The sequence below is a fragment of the Macadamia integrifolia genome, chromosome 4, assembly GCF_013358625.1.
Source record: "Macadamia integrifolia cultivar HAES 741 chromosome 4, SCU_Mint_v3, whole genome shotgun sequence".
Taxonomy (NCBI): Eukaryota; Viridiplantae; Streptophyta; class Magnoliopsida; order Proteales; family Proteaceae; genus Macadamia; species Macadamia integrifolia.
Window position 1 is genome coordinate 17,167,067 of NC_056560.1, and position 17,171 is coordinate 17,184,237.

The 17,171-nt window shown below is 39.4% G+C and overlaps 2 protein-coding genes across 4 annotated transcripts; one reads left to right on the plus strand and one right to left on the minus strand.

The window, feature by feature from the left end:
• Window positions 1-1,975: 1,975 nt before the first annotated feature.
• On the plus strand, window positions 1,976-7,428 carry LOC122077419 (peroxisome biogenesis factor 10). Of its 2 annotated transcripts, XM_042643361.1 has the most exons (12): window positions 1,976-2,041; window positions 2,174-2,387; window positions 2,688-2,719; window positions 2,994-3,083; window positions 3,303-3,397; window positions 3,508-3,718; window positions 3,943-4,012; window positions 4,113-4,191; window positions 5,716-5,849; window positions 6,214-6,317; window positions 6,768-6,853; window positions 6,991-7,428. In XM_042643361.1, the coding sequence occupies exons 2-12, from the start codon at window positions 2,195-2,197 to the stop codon at window positions 7,091-7,093; spliced, it is 1,197 nt and encodes a 398-aa protein (XP_042499295.1). In that variant the 5' UTR covers window positions 1,976-2,041; window positions 2,174-2,194; the 3' UTR covers window positions 7,094-7,428. The 2 variants fall into 2 exon arrangements, with proteins under 2 accessions (XP_042499295.1, XP_042499294.1); XM_042643360.1 differs by lacking the exon at window positions 1,976-2,041 and having other exon boundaries at window positions 2,067-2,387.
• Window positions 7,429-8,942: 1,514 nt separating this feature from the next.
• Window positions 8,943-13,915, minus strand: LOC122077421. Of its 2 annotated transcripts, none has more exons than XM_042643362.1 (9): window positions 13,545-13,915; window positions 12,324-12,410; window positions 12,179-12,237; window positions 11,520-11,615; window positions 11,329-11,406; window positions 10,980-11,042; window positions 10,734-10,907; window positions 9,735-9,830; window positions 8,943-9,280 (listed from the first exon to the last, which is right to left on the minus strand). In XM_042643362.1, the coding sequence occupies exons 1-9, from the start codon at window positions 13,735-13,737 to the stop codon at window positions 9,191-9,193; spliced, it is 936 nt and encodes a 311-aa protein (XP_042499296.1). In that variant the 5' UTR covers window positions 13,738-13,915; the 3' UTR covers window positions 8,943-9,190. The 2 variants fall into 2 exon arrangements, with proteins under 2 accessions (XP_042499296.1, XP_042499297.1); XM_042643363.1 differs by having other exon boundaries at window positions 8,943-9,297.
• Between the last annotated feature and the right edge of the window lie 3,256 nt (window positions 13,916-17,171).

The following is a 17,171-nucleotide window of genomic DNA, read 5'->3' on the forward strand; positions in this document are numbered from 1 at the left end:
GTAATAAAGTGGCCGGTTGGAAAGGAAAGCTTCTCTCGTATGGAGGAAGATTGGTTCTCCTTAAGCATGTTCTTGCTTCTATGTCAATCCATATTTTTTCATGTTTGGATGTTCTTAAATCGTTTATGATAAAATTCCAGAGAATCTGCTTAGATTTTCTATGGGGTTCAATGGATCATGGTAAGCGTCACCATTGGGTGAATTAGCAAAAGATTTGTAGGCCTATCAATGATGGTGGCCTTGGCATCCGTCTCCTGGAGGATATCAATTTATCCATGCTGCTTAAGGGACTGTGGCATATCATGTCAGAGAATTTTCAGTGGAGCTCTTTATTTAGGGCCAAGTTCTTAAAAGGTGAGCATATTGAGTTAGCTAACCCCAAAGTAGTGGGATCGAGATCATAGAGAAAAGCATTGGCCTTAAAATATCTTGTTTTATCAAAATCTAAATGGTTAGTTGGTCGGGGGCAAGGTGAATTTTTGGCTGGATAATTGGTTGGGTGTGGGCCCAATTATTGATTTTGTAGACGGTGCCTTGCATGTAAACCTGAACACCCGAGTAAATGAGGTAATTAATGCTGAAGGTGTTTGGAATCAGCATGTGCTGGATATAATTGATTCTCAACATATTAGAGATAATATTCTAGTTTGCAATGTCAAATTATCGACCAGAGATGACCGATTGGTGTGGATGCCATCTCCAGATGGAAGGTTCTCTACTTAGTCTGCTTAGAGTGTGGTTCACACTCATTTTAATACGGTATTGTATTCTAAATGATTGTGGAATCACTTTCTTCTATCTAAGATTTGTTTTTTCTCTTGACAAATTCTCAATGGTAACATCCCAACAGATGACTCGCTAATTAATATTGGTATCCCTTTAGTTTCCAAATGTCTTTGTTGCAGGAGCCCTTGGAGAGAAACGTCCACTCATGGCTTGATGTTGGGTGGGATGGCAACAAATGTTTGAGATTATTTTGGAAGATTATTCGATGTGGATTTAATTTCAACCCATGACATTAGGAGTAGAATTTTATTTTGGCAATCCAAGGCTGGACTTCAAGGTGCTTGTGACTTCATAAAAGGTTTATTACAATCACTAATAGTATGGGAGTTGTGGCGAGAAAGGAACAACCGAAGACATGGGGAGGTTGCTCGCACGTCTGGATTGATCATTGAAAGGCTGAAAAGATGGGTGCATGAGATGCCTCTTCCATCTAAGTTTTGTAAGTTTCCATCTATGAGAGAGAATATTATTTGTAGATCTTTAATATTAATCCTCCCATGTCGAGGCAAAGAGCTCAAATTCCTACGTTCTGGCTTCCCCCTGCGACATCAGTCAAATTAAATGTAGATTGTGCAAGCAAAGGAATTCATGGTATTAGTAGAGGAGGAGGATTCATCAGAAATAAGGATGGCAGTTCTTGGGTTTTTCTCTAGTTTCTATGGTATTTGTTCTAATTTTGTGGCTGAGCTGCGTGCTTTGAGGGATAGTTTAAGGTTATGTATAGATATGGGTTTCTCAGATTTTTTATTAGCTCCAATTCTACTTTAATTGTGAACTCAGTATCTAATAGGTTTTGTGATCTATGGAGTTGTTGGTATTAGTTTCAAGAGGTTATAACTCTATGTGATTTTCTTCGAACTCGAATATCTTTCTCTTTTCAAGAGAGTAATAGAGCGGCATATTGGTTGGCGAACTTGGCATATGCTTCAACTATAGATTCAATTTTTCTTGGTGCTCAAACTCTTCCTAGAGACCTTAGCCAAATTATTAGGGAAGATAAAGTTGGGTGGTCGATAATTAGAATGTAATTTTTTTTCCTTTGGGTTTTTAGTTGTGTTTTTAGAGTGCGAGTGCTTCTATTTGTTGGGTCGGGGTAAGGAGGGTTATGTCCCCACTTGTATTCTCTTTCTATTTTATTAATAATATCTTAGGGGCTCCTGGTCCAGATAATATTGGGGATTTAAAAAAATAAAATAAAATAAAAACTTCAACCTCAACCGCCCACCCGAAACTTCCCGACGGGAAATTTGATCAGGTATTGCTGTGTCGGGGTTCTTATATTAGATTTTTATTCTCCTCACAATTAGATTACTACTTCACTTTCACTGGGTTTTCTGAACTTCTCCATTGTTCCTCGTTCGCCTGCTCCGAAAATTATTCGCGTAAGAATTTAGCAGAGACAGAGGGGATGAGAGAGCAGGAGTCATCTGGGTCGGTTAACGCCGGTAGTGCCGGCGGTGAGTCGTCCACTTCACAGCCACCTCCGGCCAGGCGATTTCCATTCGCTGCGCAACCGGAGATCATGAGGGCAGCCGAAAAGGATGACCAGTACGCTTCTTTTGTTTATGATGCCTGCCGCGACGCTTTCCGTCATTTGTTTGGTCGGTTCCGCCTTCTTTTTTTCAATTTTCAATTGTCAATCTTCAATCGCGAATTAGAGACCTCGAATGAGCACTACCTGTTTGTTTAAATGTCTGCTAACGTCTCCTCTTAGCCTTCTATGTGCTCCAATTTGTAATCTCTCTTCTCAATCTTGTGGTCGGATTGTCCAGACTGAGCCTCAATTTGCTGTTTTTCTTTCTTCTAGGATGAGCTAATTATACCCCCCCAAACCCAAAAAATAAATAAATAAACATAAAATTTTAATTTTAATTTTAATTTTTTTTTTTCAATTATCGCAGGTGCAAGAGTTGCTGTAGCATACCAGAGTGAGGTTAGCCGATTTGAACTATTTTGGAACCTAATGATTTCATTACACACAAATTTCATTTTTTTTTTTTTTTTTCTTCCTGAACCTCTTTTGTTACATACAAACAGCATTGTTCCCATTTCAGTATTTCTTTATATTCTCTCTCTCTCTTCTTACTTCTTCTTCTTCTTCTTTTTTTTTGTCATATCTCTGTTTTGGCTGTTCAGTGATATTCTCTTTTCTATGCATCGTGCTTTTTTATATTAGCTATTGTCTTCTGATCTCTTTTATGTTTCAGACAAAACTGCTGGGCCAGATGCTTTATTATATATTGACAACAGGTTCAGGGCAGCAAACATTGGGAGAGGAATACTGTGACATCATACAGGTCTGTGACCTTTCAAATATCAATCTTCTGCATTGAGGAAGTCAACACTATATGCCCCTTGTGTTGATGGATTTTTGGCTTATTAATTATGTTGCTATCTATACCTGGCTTGATTGCCTTAATGGTTTTTCGTGAAGTATTTTCGCGTTACTACTTGATGTGACAAGTGATGGTGTCTTCTTATCACTTCATTGGTAATGTGGGTAGCTGATTTTGCAGGTTGCAGGTCGATATGGACTTCCTCCAACACCAGCTAGGCGTGCTCTTTTCATCATGTACCAGACAGCAGTTCCTTATCTCGCAGAAAGAATTAGGTTGCTAAAGTTTTCCTCTTGTATCTTCATTTTGGACATTACTTTCTTTATGCTTTTCAAGTTAACTTCCTACTAATTCATAAAACATCTGAATTATATCTTTTTGGCAGTTCTAGAGTGGCTGCACGTGGGATCATGCTTGCTGATTCTCAGTCTGATGATCTGTATAGTAACATTGATACTGGGAATAATCTTGTTCAGTCTACTGGTGTAACTGAAAGTTTGTCTACCTCTGAAACGAGGGTATCTTTTCTAAATTTCTCTAGATTGAAAGAGAAATTTCGTAGGTTACGGTTGTATGCAGTTCAGAGATGGCCAATGGTATGCTGTGATTTTAGTATGCTTGGTTATTTCAAGGCAGTTCAATCTTCCTCTTTTTTCATTACTCAACTGAGCAGATTCACAGCAGATGTGCTTTTGGAGAATGAACTAAAATTTCATGGCTCAGATTATGGTTTTATCATGTTTCTTAATCGTTGTCTGATTAACAGTGGTAGATATTTTTCTACTTCTCGCTAATTTCTGCATCCTGATTTACTATTCAGGTACTTCCATTTGCTCGTGAATTTTTGCAATTCCTTATCCGTAGCAACCTCATGTTTTTCTACTTTGAGGGTGAGTGTTGAGTTTTGGAGGGTCAATATTTATGTTGGATGTTTTAGAATTGCTCTGAAAAGAAAAACCATTGTCTTATACATCATCTCTACTTGTGTAGGTCTATATTATCACATATCAAAACGTGCAGCCGGCATTCATTATGTATTCATTGGCAAGTCATTGAATCAAAGACCTAGGTACAGGGCCATTAACTTAAAATCATCTGCACCCAGATGATTTCATTTTCTTTGAGTAATAATTTTCATATTAAAAGTAACTAGTAGGCATTATTAGTAACTGATAATGGTCTAATTTTTTGCACATATTTTCACTGACATTAAGTGATGCATAGGTCCATATGCTGTTTCTAAATTTGTTCCTTGCCTATTACAAGGTTGATTGCAAACTCCTGCTCAGTGGTACGAGCATGATTCATCATGCTGATTCTCTTCCCCCAACATTTATTCACTCCCAATATCAAGTATACCTATTTCTCTCCTAAATGCTGATGGGTCTTGGAAATGCACTTGATTTTAAATTGCTCCATTTACTTATGAAAAGATAAAAGTATTCAATGGATTAACCAAAATGACCACGTATTTTCCATTACTTAGTTTCCTTTTATGGTCGGTGAATATTGGGTTTTAGGTCGTATAGTAATTTAAAATTTGGGTATTGCTTAGAAAATGGCTTATGGGAAGCAGCTGCTGGATTGGCTTCTCCATTAAATGAAAGTCCTCACAAGAAAAATGGGGAGGAGTGAAAAGAGAATAGGGAAACGGAAAATGGAAAAATAAAAAATAAAGGATGGTATTTTCAGGGTGTACCTTAGGCAGGGACAGGACCCGTATGGACAATCACTAACTCTGCCTACGGAGTCAAACTCTCTCCATAAGGTGTCCCGAGCCAGCTGAATGGCTTCCATAATTAAGTGTTTTCTGGCAAGAAAAATAAGGTTGATAGATGGTGTTCAAGCAAAAGTTATAGTAAGCTCCCCCATGTAACCGAAGGGCAAAAATTAAGAGGGGGTGGGGAGTCATACTTCATCCTTTTAATCATGAATTCTATCACGTGATATGCTGATCCCAATTATGACATCACTCCTGGAGTTTTTGGTTTAGGCCATGTATCGAACTTTAAAGTAGTGATGCAAAGGGGTAGAGAACTAGGGCATCCCAACTTGATAAATCTCCGCATTGACTAGATAAATGTCACCACAGAAATCTAATGTATGGTTAGATTCTTATGCTGATCATGAAAAAGTTTGTGCTTCATCCGTAGATGGTTATACTATACTACAGAAAACAAGCTTCTGATAGATTTGACATGAGCTTTGCAACTGAACTGATTAACAAGTCAAGCAATTTTGGCCTGTAATCCTTTGATTCTTCTTCGATTAGGGGTGCACATATTCTAAGAACCTGGCTCCTTCGAAAAAGTTCAGCCTGTAATTATGTGGTTCCAACTGCTTATGCATTTGTTTAAATACTAACAATCATATTTAAATTTGAATGGAAAGGGTATTTGTTGAAGTTGATTTCTGAAAACAATCTATGCTTTTAAGGTGATTTATCTCATATGTCTGTTGGAAACTCGATATTGTGTCAGTTCTTTGCGTTTTCAGAATTTAATCCATCTGTGACAGTTCAACAAGTGATGCTTCAGTAAAAATGGCGAATTTTCAAACTGAACAAGGTCTTTTTTACTGTTCTCTGACACAGATACCAGATACTGGGAGTATTCCTTTTAATCCAGCTATGTATTATTGCTGCTGAAAGTCTTCGGCGCAGGAATTTTTCTTCTATTACAAATTCGGTCCATCAAACAACAATTAGGGCACACCACTCATCAGGAGGTCATCAATTATAAACTCAAATTATCCCGTCGTCCTGTTATGGTGGTCTTTATTTTTTTGTATAAATATGGTTTTAGTTATCGAGCATGACAACTTGGTGAATGAATGTCAGATTGTGCTTGACCTTAAGGTTGTAGTACACTCAAGGAGTTAATTATGGCAGTTATACATCTTTTTGGGCACTACTGCAATTATAAATTAAGAGGAATTGGAGTTGTAGAAAAGCAGTATCTTGCAATTGAGTACTTAAAGGAGCAGCCTCATGGAGTCAAAAATCCCATTGCATTATAGTATTATAACATGTCAATCCATGTTATTTCCATATTCTGTTTCATTCTAGTAACAACTTATCTCCTACGTGCAGGACGAGGATTGCCTGTTCTGAATGAAGAAGGTAATCTAATCGGTACTGATTTGGAGGATTCTGACAAAAGTGGTTGGAACTCTGACTCCATGGCTGTTTCAGAGGTATTTATATTTCTTCTTTTGGTGCAACACTGGTTGATATTTTTGTTTCCGAATTATTTATATTACCATCCAAAAGGGATTATTTTGAGTGTCAGTATCAGTTTTATGCCTGTTGGTGTTTGTAAAATTATCAGAAACCAAATTTGGAAAGAGGAAAAACATGAAACTGCTTTTTCCCTGTATGGGATGATGTTTAATTCTCTAATGGCAAATGCTTCTTTTAGACCAGAACAAGGGAAGTTAAGAGTAGTTAGTCTTCTTCTTCTTCTTCTTTTTAATTTTTTTAATTCCAATCCTGTGATGTGTTGCTCTGTCAGAGCTGAGGTTCGGTAGGGGTAGTTTGTAATTCAAGTTGGGGGCATCAAATGGCAGAACATTTGTTATTCATTCAGTAAGGAAAATGTTGGTGTCATGTGGAATAATTTTGGAACCGTCTCATATTTGTCCCAGGCAACCAGTGGGATGAGCAAATGTACACTCTGCCTCAGTAGTCGTCAACACCCAACAGCCACGCCTTGTGGTCATGTCTTCTGTTGGTACTGTTTCTCTTCCACCCGAAAAACCTCTAGAGTGCCTTTTGGTTAAATCTCTCTCTCTCTCTCTCTCTCTCTCTCTCTCTCTCTCTCTCTCTCTCTCTCTCTCTCTCTCTTGGCTTGACATGATTTTTTCACAGGAACTGCATTATGGAGTGGTGCAATGAAAAGCCTGAATGCCCTCTTTGTCGTACTCCAGTAACTCATTCAAATTTGATTTGCATTTATCATTCAGATTTTTGATACTCCTCTACTGGAGGCCTGCAATCTGTTGTCCGCGCCAAGGAAGTGGAACAAACCACATTTAATCAAGAAAATTAAGTTCAAGCCTGCAGGATGGTAAAAAAATTCGTGGATCATATATTAGGAGTAAGGAGTAAAAGTTACAGACTTTAACTTGTTCTTGATCATTGCCTCTTACAAAGCTTCTGTAATATGGTGACTTGTATTCTGCTGCAGTGATGTTGTAAATTTAGGTCATCATGGAAGCATGAGATATTCGTCAGATGAATAAGCATCGGATGTAAATTTATGGTGGGTTATTTAAAGGCATTATTTTGCCATCTTTGTTCGGTGTAGATTGTTTTTTGTTTATTCTTCACTAATTTAACAGGGACAGTTTAGATACCCTCAGAACCAACCTAACTCTGCCATGTGGTAGGATGCCGTGGCTTCAAACCATTGGAATTGCATGGGACAACTTAGGTAACCCCTCCCAAATGTATTCGCGTGCATCCTCATGTATGTTCATGCATATGTATTATATTCCGGCCAGTGTTGTGTACTCCATTTTCTAGATTTTTTTAAATCCTAGTTTACCATTTGATAGACTCTGCTTCGGCTGAAATTGACATGTGAATAGGGAAGATCTAGGTCTCATGTAAGAGGGGCCATTTATATGGCCGTGAAGAGGCCTTTTGTCCTTGATGTTATAATGTTATTATGGGTATTATTTTTTATCAATAAGAAAACAATTGACTATGCAATTTAAAGAATTTTGTTAGATCTGACCATCCATGTGTCATAGGACATGTGTTGGCATCTGAGATCGGCTTCGCCAGATTCATTGGCTGCATAAGATTTCGATCCCCCAATTGTTCTACTCAGTATCCTCTATTTTGGATTTTTTCATTTGTAGGCACCATCTAATTTGGGGTCATTTAGATGGCTGACCGGGTCCCTTGAACATTACCCTATTAGTTGCCTTTGTGATAGGGAGTTGTTAAAAGAACTTGTAATTGATTTTGAATAAGGTAAAGGTTTTTTGAACCCTCAGGGCAGGGGAGGGGAGGGTAAGCTAACATCTTCTTTTTCTCTCTTTTCTCCCAAGAAATTATCATGCTGCCCTCTTATATTTGAAATTGTTTCGCAGTTTCTTGGTGTATTTCTTAAGTCCGCTTAAACCAAATACCTGACATGTGCACATACTTTTTCTTTCCATTATTTAGGCCAATCATAGTCACGATCAAGATTTGAGAACTCGGTATTGGGAGTGGAACCATTCAAGGCTGAACCGATCCATACCGACCAGGATTGGATTAAAATTACCTTGTTTTTAATTAAAAAAATCATTTTTTAGACTATTTTACCTTTTGTTTGTATTAATTCATTGATATGATATCGACTGATCCGATTCCTCAAACCATGGTCACAATAGATTAATCTTCTCTGCTTCAGATCTTGGAATTTAAGAATACAATGCCGGAATGTTCTATTTTAACTTTCTGCTTCCATGTCACATCTTAATCATAAAATTGTTCTTCCTTTAATTCATTGTACTTGGGCCTTGCGAGAAAAGTGAGTTTTTAGACGAGTATGAGATCCGGTTAGGTAATGACATCTGTTCTTGTAATTAAAAGTGCGCTGAAGAGCATTTATTGAAGTGAAATGACATATGTCATCATCTAACTGTGCGTGTAGCATACACATATGGGTAGGTGATTCAGACTCTTTTTAGCTCATCAGCTAAATCCTAACTGTCTACCGGCCTTTGCGCCACACTGATATATATTCTGGGATGCACAGATATGACTCAAGAGACCACTGCCAAAAGCAATACATGAACTTTCAGTTGCTGATAAAGATTTCAACATGAGTGAAATTTGGGGAATATTGATAATGTTGTGAGAAGTTTCTCTATAAAAGCATGCATAATTGGAATGAATTGTGTTGGTAAACTCTGGAATTTGGAATAGAAGCACCATTGGACTTCAAATCTTCATATAAACAAATGGCTACCATTTGTTTTTCTCATGACATTTCACCAAGAGACAAGGGGAGCCAAAGCTTAAAAGAATAGTTGTCTGTGTCTCTCACTGTGTTGTTGAGAATTGAGATGTGTCACTTAGGCTGCTGTTGCTGCTCTGCCTTCTCAGCCAAAGAAGCAAAGAATTCTTTCCAGTCTGATACCTTCTCTTCCCCGTTCACCACCTAGTGTCACAAAGCACCTGATCATATCATATGTGATGAAAATGTGGATCTAAAAGGTGCACAAGGGGACCATAGCTTGGGCATCTTGGGACTAGATGCCACTCACCTGGGTTTCCTCCATTCATGGGAACCATGAACCCATAACAATGGTTCCCATTAATCTCAATCGTGGTAAAATTTAAACTATAAATAAACAAAATCCTAAATAACCAAATGGTGGCGATGACGATGAACAGAACTGGCTTTAACATCTCTCTCTGTGATGAATCGTCAAGTCTCAGATAATTTTTGTGCAGAAACTAACTGTTGCCTATCCAAAAGGACTGAGTTTCCTTTACCAAAGAAGTTGAAATCAAGTTTTGGACCAAATAAAATGAAGAGTAGGAAAAGCAAATTCTGGAGTTTCATGTGGAGATTGATACTAACTAGAAATGGTTTATGTTTAGTAACCAACCTCAAAGCCTATTCCTCTCTGTGGCACGGTATCAAGTGCCTCCACACAAATAAAGGCGGCATCCTCCTTGCTCAGTCTTCCTTGTGCTGCACTACCCTGACATGGAATAAAGCTACTAGTCATGTCATTCTCTATGTAACAAAAAATAAACATGCTTTTGAGTAGACAACTCCACAATAAACATTGTTATGCTCAATCCTAACAACAGTGAGGTTTGTTTGGCCAGAAATTGTAGTAGGCAACATTAAGGTGCAGTACTGAAACAAGAAATCATATGACCAAACAATCCACACCTATGTTTAGTCACTAGCTCTTGGAAGGTAATGGTTAACAGCCAGAATAAATTCTTTTGTATTTGTTGTGTTAATATATGGACTCTCAGATTTCATGTTGATACAATTCTTGGGCCACTGAGTATTGAAGAAGATGCTTGCCTGCCTGTTGGATTACCCTGATTCATTAATGAACAGTTTCTTCTTCTATTCTGCTAAGTGAGGAGACATGTTTTCCTCAAGATTGAACAATCAAAGCATCCATACTTGTAATTTCGTTTCTTATTTTCAAGGAAAACTTTGGTAATGGCCCCTTCTGCTCCACCTGGTGTGGACTATCTTCCTGATCTAGTGGTCAAAGCAAGCATACTAAAGCTTCATGCACCCTCTTTTTTTTTTTTTTTTTTTTTTTTTTTTGGGGGGTGGGGGGTGGGGTGGGTTGGATGGAGTGTTAAGAGAAGCTTTATTATACCCATGAACATGTTATAAATTACCTCCATCAATATTTACAGTAAAATGCAACACTTAAAAGGAAGGTAGAAGTTGGAAGTAAACTCTTCTGTTATATGAAAGGTGCTGAGTTTCAGGTTACACTGAAATGCTCCTCTGTAGTGCTCATTTGCATTACAAAGGAACCCTTTGCATGAACCCTCTTGCACTAAGCACCACATATTTCAGCTCCAGTATGAGAGTATAAAAAGCAGGAATAATATGGAACAAACAATACCTCTTTAAAGCAGAAGCCTTTATTTCCACCTGGAGTATTTTCCAACAATCCAGCTCTGATGATGGTGTATGGGATCCCTGAAGCAATCACCAGTGATTCATCTTTCTCAGCCAATTTCCTTTTGTTGCCAGTCATAAGAGCTAGAACACCACTGCTGCCCCTATAAGCATCCAACTGTAGCCCTTATTAAACCTCAATAATATGAACCTGTTTTAAACCAATGGCATGAACAGGGAGAATAATAACCTGAGATAAAAGTACTATATGTTGTAACCCTTTCAAGCTCTCCTTGTCAGAAAAGAACCCTTCCTACAGAAGAGGCATCATCGTCTTTTTAAAATGATTGACATACAAATTGTTTCCATCTAATGGAATGCAATTATAAAGTAAAAGATGAATATTGAATAACAAGAGTATGCAAAACACAGTCAAAATTTTAATGAGAGAATGATAAAGGAAAAAGTTTGATTTCGATGCTTTTACTCTGAAAGGACAGAGGAGAGCTTTTAGTACCAGTGATCTTATTCAGTGAAATCAATAAAGAACATTGTATGATGATTGTGTTAGGTAATCAATACATCACTGCTATCCATACATTTGGGCATATAATCGCACGAACACCCCTCAGAGCCTTTTTCAGGATTGACCCATCACTTGCATCTCCAGCTATTGACTTTCATACAAGAACACTTAGTGAGTAAGCATCAATTTGTCATTAACATTGAGACCCAAAAAAAAAGAATCAGAAATAAATGCCCACCCAGAAGCAATACACTAGGTTATTACCTCAACATAAGCTCCAAAAGCTTCAGCAGCAGCACGCTTATCCTTCACTAGTGCTTTCACTCGAGTTCGTTTGATTATCAATGATAATATTATCATCTGGAAAGGCCAAAAAGGTTAGGGGCTCATCAGCCATATCACAACCACAAGGTATAGTGGTGTACAATAAAAATAACTTATCACACATGGGAGCTCCAGTTGAATTGTACAGGTATAAAATATTGACACGTTGAATTCCTCTAGTGGGTCATCAAGTTGTTAACTTTCCAAAGTTCTAATACACATGAAAGGTCATTGCTGCTTTCAGACAGGATTATGTTCATTTGGAGGAACATGCACAAGATCCTTTTGAAAACATGATTGGAGGATGTATTCAGTAACATTGACCTCCAACTGATCCTGTTGAAAATATGATTGGAAAATGTATTCAGTAACATTGAGCCCACTAATTTAATTCAGTAACTCGCAACTGAGAGCTCAAAGGCGACTTGAATCAGCTGAGTCATGGGGTTGGATTACTAGGTTTTTTCAGCTCACCTTTGATTAAAAAAGTTCTCTTTCTGTGGAGCTGGATGGGATGGAGTAGGGATTCAAAAGAGTAGTTTCTAAGCAGCATATTACTGAAAGAAATATTGAATAGTTAGGTCCATGTTGAAGCATACCTGACCCATCTCGCTATCTCCATCTGTTACCAAAACTGCATCTCTCATCTCTTCTTCTTCTGTGCTTTGAAAAGATATATTCAAATGCCTTAATAACTCAATATGTAGCACAAACATTTATAAATTTTCATCTAGAGAAGAGTACCTGGATATTCATCCCCCTCATTAATTAGAGCACCATCTTTCGGTAGTTGATCAGGTGCCCCATACCACTTACGCAACTTGGGTCCTCCTACAAATGAACACACATAAACACAAGTTAGAAAATGGTACCCGTATAAGACTGCTGTGTAGATTGAAGTATTTTGGTAATGCAATAGATGAACCTTTGGTGCAGTGACGTTGAAGCATAATGAACCAAGTGGGTTGAGTCGTATCAGAAGACACTCTCCTTAAGGTCTGAAACACCCCTATAGTAGTACAATTGGGGATACCTGCGTTTTACCTCCAAGATAAAACAACCCTGTGATCTCTGTCTGATTGTACACAGACTCGGATCCTTTGGGAGAGAAACACTAGGCTCACTAAGCAAGGTTTTGTAACACTGTTTATGCAACGTTCAAAAACAGAGAACAGAGGAGGGGAGAAGACAGAGAGGAAATTGCCAAAAACGTTATGTTAATTCATTCTGTCCAAGAAACAGAATACATAGTATATAGCTTGATATGGGTGCATTGTACAAAGGCACCTGTCCACGTATAGACATGTCTATGTGTGGACACCTCTATATATGTATGGCTGTGTATCTACGTACCTATACATATTTGAATTTAAAAATTCAAAATTTGAGTGTGGTGTAAAAAGATAAGAATCCTTTGACCCACACCCACACCCGACCTCAAGGCCACGGCCACAGCCAAAAGTTAAAGCGAAGGTAAAAAAGTAAAACAAGGGGACATGTCACAATTTTGAAACTTTATAATATAAGTTAAATACTTATATTAATACAACAACCCATTATTTGATGCATTCAGGTTGTATATATTATGCAACAAAAGGTTTAAAATGAAAAATTGGGCAAATCTAACCAAGCCTGTAAGTTCAAAAACTATACATCTATTAACAAGAAGGAGGATGATACACACAAGACTGTTATTGGAAGAAGATCATTTAGGATGTTGGCTTCCCTTGAAGAGGACCATTTTTTCTGTTTCTCTCTCTATTTCAGAAACCCCTGCTTTAGAGGATATGAGATTAGGATGGCACTATTTTTGTTTCTTTTTCCTGATAGTGTAAAGTAAGGAAGGATGCTTATAAATTCGTCCAATTTGGTCATGGAAAGTTGAAAAGTGAACTATAGATTTGATTTTGAATCTTATTTGAAGAAACAAAGTCATTTAGTGGAATTGTGAGAGAGAGGGAATACCTTCAATGTAATCGAGGATTTGATCCATGAAACTGATTTTCCTCTTGGAAGAATGGCAAATGAGAGTTGGTCTATCGAGCTTCGACAAGGTGGAGAAATTTGAACCTTTTCCATAGTTTGAATCTATCCATAGGTTTCGAGATCGAGGAGGAGAAAAGTAACTGTGGAGGAGAGAGGAAAGAGCAATTGCCATTTACTGCTTCGGAGTTGCTATGGAGTGCGTACTGCTAGTCTCCGTTCCTATTGTATCCAACCATTTCTTTTGTGAACCCAAAAAGAAGATAATTGTGTGAAGTCCAACAGAAAAAAAGAAAGAGAGAGAGAGAGAGAGAGAGAGAGAGAGAGAGGCGAGAGAACGGTTGAATAAGACATGGTTTTGCCAGTGTGTCGGTTCTCTCAATAGAAGAGCATAGTACAAATACCAAATTCTTTGATGGAAAAGGGTTTTTTTTTTTTTTTTTTTTGTGGGTAGAAGTCCTCTTTCTGGTATAAAGACATAGGAAAAGGGTGGGTACGCCATTGGGTATGGGCCTATGGGGTATCCAAACTATTTCACCCTCTCTCTCTCTCTTTTTGAAATGAACCCATGCCCATCCCATTCCATCCTCTAGACCCTTATTGGTTTAGTTGTTACCTCTAGGATAGCTAGTTGTCACAGTCCACCCATTAAAGGCCCACATGTCTAGCCCATTAAACCCATGGACTTGAGTCATTAGGTTTAGTAAAGCCCAGTTTCTAGAGAATTCTATCAAAGTGTGGAACTCTAGGTATTTTGTAGTAGATCTTTTTTAAAAGATATTTGTAAGAGATATTTTATGAGGTCTCTAGAATCCTTCACTGAGGAGGTGGAAGTAACCGTTGGATGTAAAACAAGTGTACATATCCTAGCCATTCATTGTAACTAGGAGTGTCTATAAATAAATGTGCCATTATTTAGCCAAGGCACTAAGCGAGTGAGTTCTCAAGCCTTATACTCGAGTTTTCTAAGTGCAATACAAGTCCATTCTTTTCAAACTCACTCTTGTGTTCACTACTTCTCTTCCCAAGTCCCTTAAGAAATGTAGTTAGGCTGACTTAATGCTAGTGGGAGTGCTAAGTGCCAGCGCGGTTACTTAGAGATGTCTAAGGCCATGACAGTTGTGATATCAGAGCTTCGATTGTAAAGGAGCTAAGCTTGTGGGATAAGCATTATGTCTAACCTTTCAGAGGTGCACGACGTTGCAACAGGTGAGCAGAACCATGGAAGGGAGGGCAATCCCAACACAGGGAAGCAAAAGAGGAATAAAGACAAGTCCATAGATGTTGGTGGTACTATGAAGCTTTACTTAGCTTAGGTGGAGCTAGCAATGGCTAGGGCGATGGAGCGCCTCGATGTTATAGAGCAAAGTGGAAAGAAGCTCAAAGGCCGTGTAGGTGAGCTCGAAGGCCAGATGGAGGAGCTGAAGGAGTCTCTACTAACTACTCTCAACACCATGTCACACCATGCAATGGAGGAGCTTGTGAGCTTCAAGGCTCAAGTGTGGAAATAGATTGCCACCTTCAAGGATCAAGTACGGGAGACCTTGGCCAAGATTGAAGCTCACATTGACGTGAAGATCGGGCCATGTGTAGGAGGGTAGTGGCCGGGGGAGCCACTACCTCTCGTGAAATGCTTAGGGTGGAGGCACCAAGGCCCAAGACATTTTTTGGGAAGAGAAATGCGTGAGAAGTCGACAACTTCTTTTGGCATATGGAGAGGTACTTCGAGGCAATGGCACTCGGCGATGAGGCATCAAGGGTATGTGCCACTACTCTCTACTTCACCGATAATGCAACCCTATGGTGGCGTAGGAGGTATGCCGATATTGAAAGGGGTTTGCGTAGCATAGATAATTGGGATATCTTCAAGAAAGAATTGAAGAAACAGTTCTATCCTGAGAATGTCGCTTTCTTAGCAATGAAGAGCCTCAAAAGGCTCAAACACACGGGGTTTATTCAGGACTGCGTTAAAGAATTATTTACCTTGATGCTTGAGGTCCCGAGTATGACCGATTAAGAACTCCTATTTAACTTCATTGATGGTCTCTAAGGTTGGGTTGCACAAGAACTGCAACGCCGAGGTGTGGAGGACCTTGCTTCAGCCATTGCAGTAGCGGAGTCATTAGTAGAATTTAGGAGAGAAGATACTTCTAAAGCTAAGAAAGGCAACAATGACAAAGGTGTGGGAGAAAAAAAGTCCAAGACCTATCCTCCAAAGGAAGGCACTAGCAAACCATTTTCAAGCAAAGAAGGTAAGCCCAGGCCCAATAAGAAGGACAAGTTCACACCTAAAGACAAGTGCTTCTTGTGTGATGGGCCACATTGGGCTAGGGATTGCCCCAAAAGGAAGGCTTTTAATGCCTTACTTGAGGAGAAAAATGAAGACGAAGCACATATGGGGTCCCTACAATGACTAAGTGCCATCAAGACCAAGACAGAGGTCAAGACCATAACCTCTCCGAAGGGGCTAATGTACATTGAGGTCAGCATCAATGGCAATCCCACTCGTGCATGATAGACACAGGCTGTCACACCCCGTTCACACTGAACCGGAGCGGTGACCGAGTTAACACCGGTTAACCCAAACCTGCCAGGATCATCAGATACTGTATTCCACCACAGCATACACACACTAACACAAGCTCATCAGATCAGCGGAAGACTAAGTTTTATCTGTGAATAAATCTCATATACTTGATACCCGAATTGTGATACAATAAATATATACATTTGGGCCCGAAGGCATGATATATACACAAAAAGAATAAAATTCAAATATCAAGTATATACAGGAAATCAGGGTACACAGCTCGGCTCGGTTTCAAGGCTGGAGCTCAGCTCGGCATTAGGGGTTGTGCCCAGCTCGGCATCATATAGAAGAGCTCAGCTCGGCCTCGGAAGTGGAGCTCAGCACGGCCTCAGAACTGTTGTCCTGCAGCACAGCTCTCGCACTAGCAGTCTACGCCGTGCTCAAACTCCTCAGGGGTCCACCAGTCCTCTTCAGGAAACTCGACTGTGGGACCCACCCCATGCTCCTCAGATGTATGACCTGCAAAATCATCTAAAAAGGGGTGTACACGTGGGATGAGCTCACTAGCTCAGTAAGTAGAAAGATGGACCACACAGCAGTCCACACATCACAACACATCATATGCACTACATGCCATGCTATACATTTTAAATCACATCCACCTAAGCAACATTACTAAGTCTTTGGTTTTTAGTGCTACTACAACCACAGTGCGCGTATACTCCGGGTACGAGCCGCGAACTCCCTCCCGCGATACGCCCATAGGGCTGTTGGAGAAGGCCCACCGTGAGTACTCAGAAAAGTAAAGACAATGCCATCCACCGGCTCTCAACAGAAATGTAAATGACTGAAAATAAAGGTGCTGACTCCAGCAATTTAAAAGCAGTACGATTGGCCCTCTTGAATGTACCACCGGGGTTGCCGACTGTCCTACATGACTCGTCGGGCGTATTGCCTAACCGCCACAGTGTCCGACAACCGCAACCCCTGCTTCCCCCCAAATGGTAACCCAACACCTTAACCCCTGTTGGGAAGGGTCGTAGCACGGGATGGTGAGAATCCTAATACTGCATGCTCCT